The 10,310-nt window shown below is 37.6% G+C and overlaps 1 protein-coding gene across 2 annotated transcripts in view; it reads right to left on the bottom strand.

Moving 5' to 3' along the window:
- The window catches only part of LOC308078152 (tripartite motif-containing protein 16-like), a 35,144-nt gene continuing 24,834 nt past the window's right edge, over window positions 1-10,310 (bottom strand). For both annotated transcript variants that reach the window (XM_080419270.1, XM_080419269.1), the window contains exons 5-8: window positions 9,428-9,493; window positions 7,864-7,932; window positions 7,451-7,570; window positions 1-2,679 (exon numbers count right to left, since the gene is read on the bottom strand). In XM_080419270.1, coding sequence (XP_080275396.1) covers window positions 2,123-2,679; window positions 7,451-7,570; window positions 7,864-7,932; window positions 9,428-9,493 — 812 coding nt within the window. In that variant the 3' untranslated portion in view covers window positions 1-2,122. The remainder of the gene's footprint in view (window positions 2,680-7,450; window positions 7,571-7,863; window positions 7,933-9,427; window positions 9,494-10,310) is intronic.

Raw genomic sequence — 10,310 nt, 5'->3', positions numbered from 1 at the left:
GCTTGTAGATCTGCTATTTTTGAATAGCCAAAGTATAAAGGTTAAAGTGGTTACATTTATTGTGATGCTATATTAACACATTTTGCTGGGGACCCCCTGGAACCCCCCCAAGGACCCCACTTTGAGAACCAATGGTCTACATAACATGACATCTACATTATATTTAACCCTTTGTATGATAAGCCTGCATGGTGGTCAAAGCTCTAGGTCTAGTGCTACGGGCTGAAGGTGGAATCTGAAGAGCTTCAGTCTGCAGATTACGGCTGAAGATTGGGAGTGAGTTCTTCGATGAATTGAGTACAAAGGACCCCAATGGAAACAAGCCATAGGCTTTCTTGGGTTTTAAATCCTCTTAGCAAACCTTGTATTGAACTGTACTTTCCTGTGCTTTTTGTTGTTGTTGCAAACAATCAATCAATCAATCAATCAATCAATCAATCAATCAATCAATCAGTCAGTCAATCAGTCTAGGTTGTAATTGTAATGTTTGGGAGCCAGAAGGGAGAAAAGTGTCAACATGTTGGATTCATATGAATGTGTTTTTTTTATCACATTTAAACCCCTAAAAACTTAGTAAACTTGACCTGTGGCTCTGTACTTGGTCTGCTCTTTTTCTCACTCTACACCAAACCTCTTTGCTGAAAATAAAATAACTGGTGAATGTTCCTCCCCAGGATAGATAGATAGATAGATAGATAGATAGATAGATAGATAGATAGATATAACCCTTAGGACCCCCTAGGGGGTCCCACCCCCTGTTGAAGACCCCTGACATAGAGCATATCATTCCTTCTATCTACATTATGTATTATTATTAACTTAATGCCCTAGTTTTACTCCAATGTCACACAAAAGTAGCACAAATAGTCGATCTACAAGCTCACAGCACGTCACATTGAGACACTCTGTGAGCTTGTAGATCGGCTATGTGCTCATTGGAACACAGGTTAATCATATTTCAACTGTGGACCCCCCAAAATAATCATATTTGAACTGTGGACCCCCCAAAATAATCATATTTGAACTGTGGACCCCCCAAAATAATCATATTTGAACTGAGGACCCCCCAAAATAATCATATTTGAACTGAGGACCCCCCAAAATAATCATATTTGAACTGAGGACCCCCCAAAATAATCATATTTGAACTGAGGACCCCCCAAAATAATCATATTTGAACTGAGTTCAAGTAAAGGGATAGTTCACCCCAAAATGATTTATTATTATTTATTTTGTTTTTGTCTCATTAGACAATAATTTGATGGTTAATTAATAATGTACTTTTTCTCTAACTAGAAATGTAGTGGAGTATCCAAAAGTACAAATACTCAAAAATATAACTAAGTAAAATACTCTGGTAAATGTACTTTGTTACTGTCCACTGTGTAGTACACGATTATTTTTTACTTTATTTCATTTTCAACTTTTTAAATTAAATGAGTTTTTGAATATCATACAGAGCTCTGCTCTATAAAGATCTATTATTTATATCCATTCATATGAGCGTAAGACGATGCAACGCATTGTGAGCTTGTAGATCTACTATATTCCCCAATTTTATTTATTTATTTTTGTTTGTTTTTTATTCACTTACAGTGGTGGAAAAAGTACTCACATGTTGTACTTAAGTAAAAGTATCAATACTGAAATGTAGAAATACTCTGTTACAAGTAAAAGTCCGGAATTAAAAATTGACTTGAGTAAAAGTACAAAAGTATTGGTATCAAAATATACTTAAAGTACCAATAGTAAAAGTACTAAAATGTTTGAAAATATAGCAGATCTACAAGCTCACAACGCGTCGCATAGATCTGCTATTTTCAAATAGATTATGTATAAAATAGGGCTAAAGTGGTTAATATATGTTTCATAATATCATACTTTATATCTGAAAAGTAACTAGTAACTAAAGTTTTCAAATAATTGTAGTGGAGTAAAATATTTGCCTCTGAGATGTAGGGGAGTAAAAGTAAAAGTACTGAAAATTGGAAATACTCAAGTAAAGTATATATATCTCAAAATTGTACTGTATTGCATAAGTACAGTACTTAAGTAAATAGTTATTGATTGACTATTTTCCAATAGTACTTAGTTACTTTCCACCACTGGAGGGTTTAAGAGTTTAAACATGTTTCCAGATCTCACACACCTCTGCAGTAGCTTTATAAGCCATTATCCCTGCATAGAGAGGTCCTCTGGTGAAGGAGGTTCTTTCTGTATGAAGAAGCTTCATTCTGTCTCCATGAATCTCATAGAAACACAGAAAACCTTCTCTCTGACTTACAAACACCCCCAACCTGCCCCTCCCTGTGGAGGGAGCAGGTACTGACACTTCAGTATGAATGTTGTTGTGATGGAACCAGTAGCGTTGAGCACCAACAGGACCACCGTAACCTAACCTCCAGGACATGTCAGAGCCTCCAAAGCCTGATAGCCCCGCCTCCTTTCTGTTGATGTCTTTATAACTGACTGCTAAACCAACACACTCTCCACTCCATTCAACTTCAAAGTAACAAGGATCAGACAGACTCTCTCTACTCAACACATTAGAGTAAATGGTAAATCTCTGTGGATGATCAGCATAAGGTTGGGGTTGTTCTGTAAAAGTCACCTTCCTGTTCTCTGACAGGATGAGGTTCTTCTGCACTGTGTTTGGGTCCAATGACAGAGAAGAGGAATCTGTGAGAAAAACACATGATAAAATATCACAACTAATGAAACACTTTCTACCTGATGACTGTATTCTGGACATATTATTATTATATTATACACCAACATGTTTAAACACATTAAAACAATAAATTATGTAAAACATTTTCACACAAGTACTCATGTGTGTTTTCCAGTGGTGGAAAAAGTACTCAAATGTTTTACTTAAGTAAAAGTATCAATAGTCTACTGCAGTGTAGAAGTACTCTGTTACAAGTAAAAGTCCGGAATAAAAATTTTACTTGAGTAAAAGTACAAAAGTGTTGGTATCAAAATGTACTTAAAGTACCAAAAGTAAAAATACTAAAATGCAGATCTACAAGCTCACAACTCTTTGTGATGTGACACGTTGTGAGCTTGTAGATCTGCTATTTTCAAATAGCCTAGGTATGAAATGGAGCTAAAGTGGTTAAAGTATGTTTTATAATATAATAATCTAAATCTACAAAGTAACTAAAGTTTTCAAATAATTGTAGTGGAGTAAAAGTACAATATTTGTCTCTGAGATGTAGTGGAGTAGAAGTAAAAGTATAGACAATTGCAAATAGTCCAGTAAAGTAAAAAAAAAGATACCTCAAAACTGTACTCAAGTACAGTACTTGAGTAAATGTACTTAGTTACTTTCCACCACTGTTCACTTATAACGACACGTATAAACTAGGAACACCAGAGTGAAAGTTTTAACCACATGAACCCTAGCGTCTCTGTGCAAATACAGTACTTGAGTAAATGTACTTCGTTACTTTACACCACTGGTGTTTTCAGTGGTTTTACTCTAGAGGGCGCTGTTCTACAGTCTGAATGATCATGATGATCATCCCAGAGATCACGTGATCAACAACATGAAGCTGCTTTAGTTTTAGTTTTATAGGATTTATTATAAAAGTTACATTTTCTCTGATTTCTGTCAAAAACATGAAATGGTAAATAAATACTATGATCTGATATTATATTATTATTATTATTATAAATACTATGGACTGGATTCTCCAAGACCTCCTACACATATTTTGCAGTGATATAAAGTAATTAAGTACATTTACTCAAGTACTGTACTTAAGTAAAATGTTTAGGTATTTTTACTTTACTGGAGTATTTCCATTTTGCAGTACTTTTACTTCTACTCCACTACATCTCAGAGACAAATATTATACTTTTACTCCACTACAATTATTGGAAATAATGAGTTACTTGTAACTTTGTAGATTTAGATTATTATTACAAAACATACATTAACCACTTCAGCTCTATATACATTTCAGCCATTTGAAAATAGCAGATCTACAAGCTGACAATGCGTCGTGATGTGACGCATTGTGAGCTTGTAGATCTGCTATTTTCAAATGATTTTTATACATTTTAAAACTTGTGAAATGGGACATTCTGCATAATGAGTACTTTTACTTTCTTACTTTAAGTATAATTCCAATACTTTTGTACTTTTACTCGAGTAAATTTTGATTACCCAGACTTTTACTTGTAACATAGTATTTCTACATTGCAGTATTGATACTTTTACTTAAGTATTGTGAGTACTTTTTCCACCTTTCACCTTTTTTTATTAGCCAATCAGCGGGTGGATCTTTGTGAAGAATAATATTCTATGATTTTTAAAAGGTTTGTGAAAACAAGGTGCAGCTTTAGACCATGTTTTAACTCTAATACATTTAAACATTTTATAATAATAATAATAATTATCATTATTATTATTCATTATAAGAATATAAAAAATGTGAAAGTTAGCAGATCTACAAGCTCACACCGTGTGGTGTCATGATGATATGTGAGCTTGTAGATCTGCTGTTTTCACTATTCATCATACAAAGTATATACAGAGCTTAAGAGGTTAAAACCTCATACATCTGTTTGAGTTTACACTTTAAATCAGGGTCTTCAACAGGGGGTCCGGGACCCCTAGGGGTCCTCAGAGTTACTACAGGGGGTCCGGGACCCCTAGGGGGTCCTCAGAGGTACTACAGGGGGTCAGGGACCCCTAGGGGTCCTCAGAGTTACTACAGGTGGTCCGGGACCCCTAGGGGTCCTCAGAGTTACTACAGGGGGTCAGGGACCCCTAGGGGGTCCTCAGAGTCACTACAGGGGGTCCAGGACCCCTAGGGGGTCTTCAGTTAATACAGGGAGGGCCGCAAAATGTCTCTGTGTGATAGGAACTTTTTATTGTATTTACATGAACCACTTGAACTCCAGCATCTCTATTCTGGTGGAACATTTGCAGAAAATAGCAGATCTACAAGCTCACAACGCCTCGTGCTGAGAGGCGTTGTGAGCTTGTAGATCTGCTATTTTTGGAAAAGAGGTTTGGTCTAGACTCTAGAGGGAAAAAAAAGCAGACCAAGTACAAAGCAAACAATCAAGTTTTACTAAGTATTGAGGGTTTAAGGGGTTAAATATCTGATAATACACGTTTAACATGAATCCAACATATTAACCCATTAAGACCTGAGGCCCATTCTACTAATGACTATTACATCACTAGTTCTCACACTTTAAAGATTAAGTCAGAAGTTTTAGAAAATAGCAGATGTACAAGCTCACAGCGCGGCACAAAGTGACGTGTTGTGAGCTTGTAAACAGTATCTTCTATGTTTGAATAACCAACGACAACTACAGACAATGCTTATAAATACAGTCAAAAACAAAGTAAAAATACTTGTTTGTTTCTGAACAATGTTTCATAGTTCTGCCTCTAAGATGATCTGTAGAACCAGACCAGCTCCAAAGATCTGATATTAGATCTGTTATCACACCATGGCTTTGTGGTGAGTATAACTGTTCATTAAATAGATCTGTACAAAAGGCTCAACTAGTAACTCAGAGGTCAGAGTGACCTCCTCATGAGCCACTCACCAACGAGCACCAGGTGTGTTTAATTGACTGATAGGTGTCAGCACAGGTGGAGTGTAATTAGTTTGTGAGCTCAGTACAGCTCAGGTCTTCAGAGAGTGTGCGTCTCTGACCACGTGTGAGTAGAGATTCATAGTTTATTATGTTTATTTGAAGTATATTCCACACAGTTTACTTATGTTGTATTATTGATGACACATTTGTACTGTATGTTTAAGTTTGCCAAATACTGCATTGATATTGATTGTATGTTTTATTGTATTATTTCTCATGTAGAACCACACCCTGACAACCTGTAAACCGTGCCTGTGCATTTCATAAGTAAAAACCTAAAAGGACTTTTATGCCTCCCGTGTCGTAAATGACATCCCATATTGTTGACTACATAGCCCATAAACCTTCACTACAAGATCTATATAGTGATAGTAATCATTACTATAGAGTGTTTGTTCAGTAACAGTGTTAAATAGCTCTATATTGTGATAGTAATCATTACTATAGAGTGTTTGTTCAGTAACAGTGTTAAATATCTCTATATTGTGATAGTAATCATTACTATAGTGTTTGTTCAGTAACAGTGTTAAATAGCTCTATATTGTGGTAGTAATCATTACTATAGAGTGTTTGTTCAGTAACAGTGTTAAATCACAACATAGAGCTATTGAACACTGTTACTGAATGTGTAACAGGGAGACATGTCTCCATTCAGGGTTCTGTGGCCACGCCCCAATCACTCAGGTGTAAGTAGTCAGTGATTAACCCCTCCCCTATAAAGCCTGGTGCTCATTCACTCAGTCCTGCTTGGCTCTCTGTAGGCACTGGCTTGTCTGAGCGAGGTAGGCAATGGATTGTTGTTTTGCTATTAAACTATTGTTTAGACCATTGTATTTATTTATTGTTAATGGTCCTATGTTCCTCAGGGGCCCTCCTAACTGTCTCAGTGTTGAGACTCAAAGGCCAAGAGGCTGTTTGTAGGCCAGGTGTTCGGGCCAAACCTCACCTAACCTGAGGTACGTAGAGTAATGTTGTGTTTGTATATATTGTGCCTTCATATTGTTCTAACATAATTCTATACTTGTAGGCTTGTACTGCTGCTATGGTGCCCCTGTGTATGCTGCCATGCGCAGTGGCGGAGCGTCCGGGTAGGCTAGGTAGGCGGCCGCCTACGGGCCCGCGACCCCGGGGGCCCGGGCCGTCAGATCACATGGACCTTTATTTTATTAGAATTAGATGCACTTTGCGTGCTCCGCCTCACCCTAAAACTGAAATAAAGAAACTAAAAACAGGAGAAAAAAAAGTAACAAAATCCGTTAAAAAAATCTGACCAATTTTCGCGTGCACGGGCTGTGCATGCGAGGGGGGGCTGTGCATGCGTGCGCAGGGGGGGGGCTTGATCAAACCCAAGACCTTCTAGGTGTGAGGCGACAGCGCTACCGACTGTGCCACCGTGCCCCCGTGGTTAAGTTAATATTGATGCGTTTAACCTAGACAGCTGGATCGAGTGCTGCCAAAGCAAACCATTAATGTGCAACCAATGTCCACTATTCAATCACTTAGATCTAACAACTTATTTTTTTCAGTGTACAAGCTCACAACGCGTCGCATCACGTTGTGAGCTTGGAGATCAGCTGTTTTCACTGCTTTGCCGCAACACTCTTGTATGATGAATTAGGGCAGGGGTCCCCTGTTGAAGACCCTGAAGTAGGATTTTTTTAAATTACATTTTTATGATTTAATTTAATTGATGTAAAGAAAAAATAAACTATATGGAGACACACACACACACACACACACACACACACACACACACACACACACACACACACACACACACACACACACACACACACACACACACTCTAAACCACCATGTACTAACGCTTTAAAAAGTCCTGTCTGTTTGTGCTTCCAGGAGACACTGCTGGACCTGAAGCTTCGACAAGAGACGCTGCTGGACCTGAAGCTTCGATAGGAGACACTGCTGGACGTGAAGCATCGACTGGAGACAAAGTAGACACAAGAAATCATTAACATGAAATTACATTTTAATCCACAGTATATCATGATATAATTGTGCCTATTGTAGCTGTGTTTCATCTCATTTTAAATATTTAATCATTTATGATGATTGGCTCATTTTGGTTCCCCTTTGGGAACATGGTGCCTTACCCACAGTGTGTGATGTGCATGTGCTTAGCGGTGGCCCTGAGTATATCTACTCTCTAAAAGACAACTATTCATCAGATTACTAATATCTGACACATGGATAAAGAAAGATTTCATCTTACTCACCTGTCTGTTGGTTTGATGATGCAATCTTTAGTTTCTCTACTTCAGCCTTCAGATCACGTATCTGCTGAGCTGCCATGACAGATATTTGTATATTTTGATGAACCATCAACAGAACAAGTAAACCATAAACAAGGATTGCATTAATCCATTTCTCACCAAGAAAGAAGTGTGTTTATATGAACCAAGAATAATATCTAATATAATATAGTCCACACTCCTTTTTGGTATTTGCCAATGAATATTTGCATATACAGTGAAATGAGGTTTAACCATCCGAACTATCAGGAGCAGTGATATTAATACATTTAACCATCCTAACTATCAGGAGCAGTGATATTAATACATTTAACCATCCTAACTATCAGGAGCAGTGATATTAATACATTTAACTATCAGGAGCAGTGATATTAATACATTTAACCATCCTAACTATCGGGAGCAGTGGGTGATATTAATACATTTAACCGTCTGTCTACCAGAATGGAGGAGGACACCCATGGAGTGCGGAGTCAGTGTTCGCTAGGGTCTCACAGCAAACGCATGGTCCAAATAACTCCACAATTTGCACAAATATTACTCAGTATTCTGGCTATAACAAGCTTTCCACACTGTTACTGTACTTGCACGATGTACAGTTTATAAAACTCTGTTATTGCTTAAGCGTTTTGTGGTCTGGCACAATTTACGTCACCATTTTGGAGAACAGATCTACAAGCTAACAACACGTTGCGACTCGACATGTTGTTAGCTTGATCTGTTCTTTTCCCTCAAGCTTCCAATGGTCCCTCCCCTTCTTAGCAGTTTTGCAACTGCTTTTTGCGGTAACTAATAACGTAACTAGTTACCTGTTCCCATTCAGTAACAGCGTTCTAGTTACTGTGATTTAAATGGGTGCGTTACCTGTGTTACATTATGTCATCCAACTGAACTGTTAACCCCTGCAGAGCTGCCTGTCATCTAACTTACAGGCCGTGTGCTCTCACAGTAACATGGGAAAGTGAAAGTGATGATTGGTTAACATAGGGTCAAATGTCAGGGTAAGCCAATCAGAGACAGAGTCAGGGTCTTGCCTTATGGGGAAAATAAACACACACACACACACACACACACACACACACACAGGCAAATGCAAGCCTCATCAACAGCGCAGCTTTAGTTTGCAGATTGGAAATAATAGAACCATTATTTTTTAATTTGTGGAGATAAAGGACGTTAAAAATATTGTGGTCAAATGTAAACCGTGTGCAGGACAGAAAACATTGTCCACATCGAGTAACAGCAATGCTAATCTCCTGAAGCACCAAGAAAAGTACATGGGGCTATACAACTAGTCGCCAAAGACCCCATTGTCTCTACCACCGGCAGTGACCCAGATGGAGCTACTCCATCTAAACAGCCAAAAAACGTGTTTTTAAATCGCCACAGCATGTCATCCAGACTCAACTAAACAGATTGATTGCCAGGTACGTTGTTGAAGACATGCTTCCCATCACAACGGTTGAGTCTGTTGCCTTCAGAGAACTAGTGTGTAACACATGGATTAAAAACATTTCATTTTACTCACCTGTCTGTTGGTTTGGTGCAATCTTTAGTTGCTCTAATTCAGCCTTCAAATCACGTATCTGCTGAGCTGCAATGACAGATATTTGTGGTATTTGCCAATTAATATTGGCATACACAGTGAAATGAGGTTTAAACATCTTAAGTAACAGGAGCAGTAATATTAATACATTTAACCATCCTTAGTAACAGGAGCAGTGGGTGAAGAAATGTTTTTTTTTTCTTATTTGTTTCTTTTTTTTTTTTTACTTTTTCCACACAGAACCTGGAGATAACATGCATACAAACTGGCTCAATAGCGCCCCGTGCCAAACAGGACAATGTGGTATTGCAGGTGAAAGTGCTTTATAAGCCAGAGAGAAGTTAGTTGGAATGAGTATATCTGAGGCTTGATTTAGGCTCAAACCTTTTGAAAAACGTTTGAGGGACATAAACAATATGATATTAAATATTATTATTATTTTTTAAATTCATGGTGTAGTCCCTTTAACACATTGACTGCCAGAGGTTTTTCTATAACAGGATCAGCCAGTGCCAGGAATTTTGACCATTCTGGCTCATATTTGAGGACTCACAGATTTTTTTTTGTTATGACTATAAACAAATGGAATATCTCAAAACGAAGCTTAGAATCTCTTCTTTCATCTGAAAAAGTGAGTTGATAGCATGTTCCGTTCTTTAGCTAGAGGTAGTTGAATACACCTTGGTTTCACCAAAAACAGACCTTTTTCTCTAGATTCAGAGTTATTAGCGTTTTAGTAAAAGGACACACTTTAGATGCATAAAATGATTTCAAAAGTCTTTGACATTTATTTTGCGCCTTCATTGACATCAGTCATGTAAACAATATTTGTTTATAAAAGAAATATGCTTTAGATTGTACATTT

The sequence above is a fragment of the Gymnoscopelus braueri genome (genome assembly GCF_963280865.1).
Source record: "Gymnoscopelus braueri genome assembly, chromosome: 22".
In the NCBI taxonomy this organism is placed as follows: domain Eukaryota; kingdom Metazoa; phylum Chordata; class Actinopteri; order Myctophiformes; family Myctophidae; genus Gymnoscopelus; species Gymnoscopelus braueri.
Note: the sequence above shows the minus strand (reverse complement) of the source record. Positions and strands in the feature narration are given on the sequence as shown.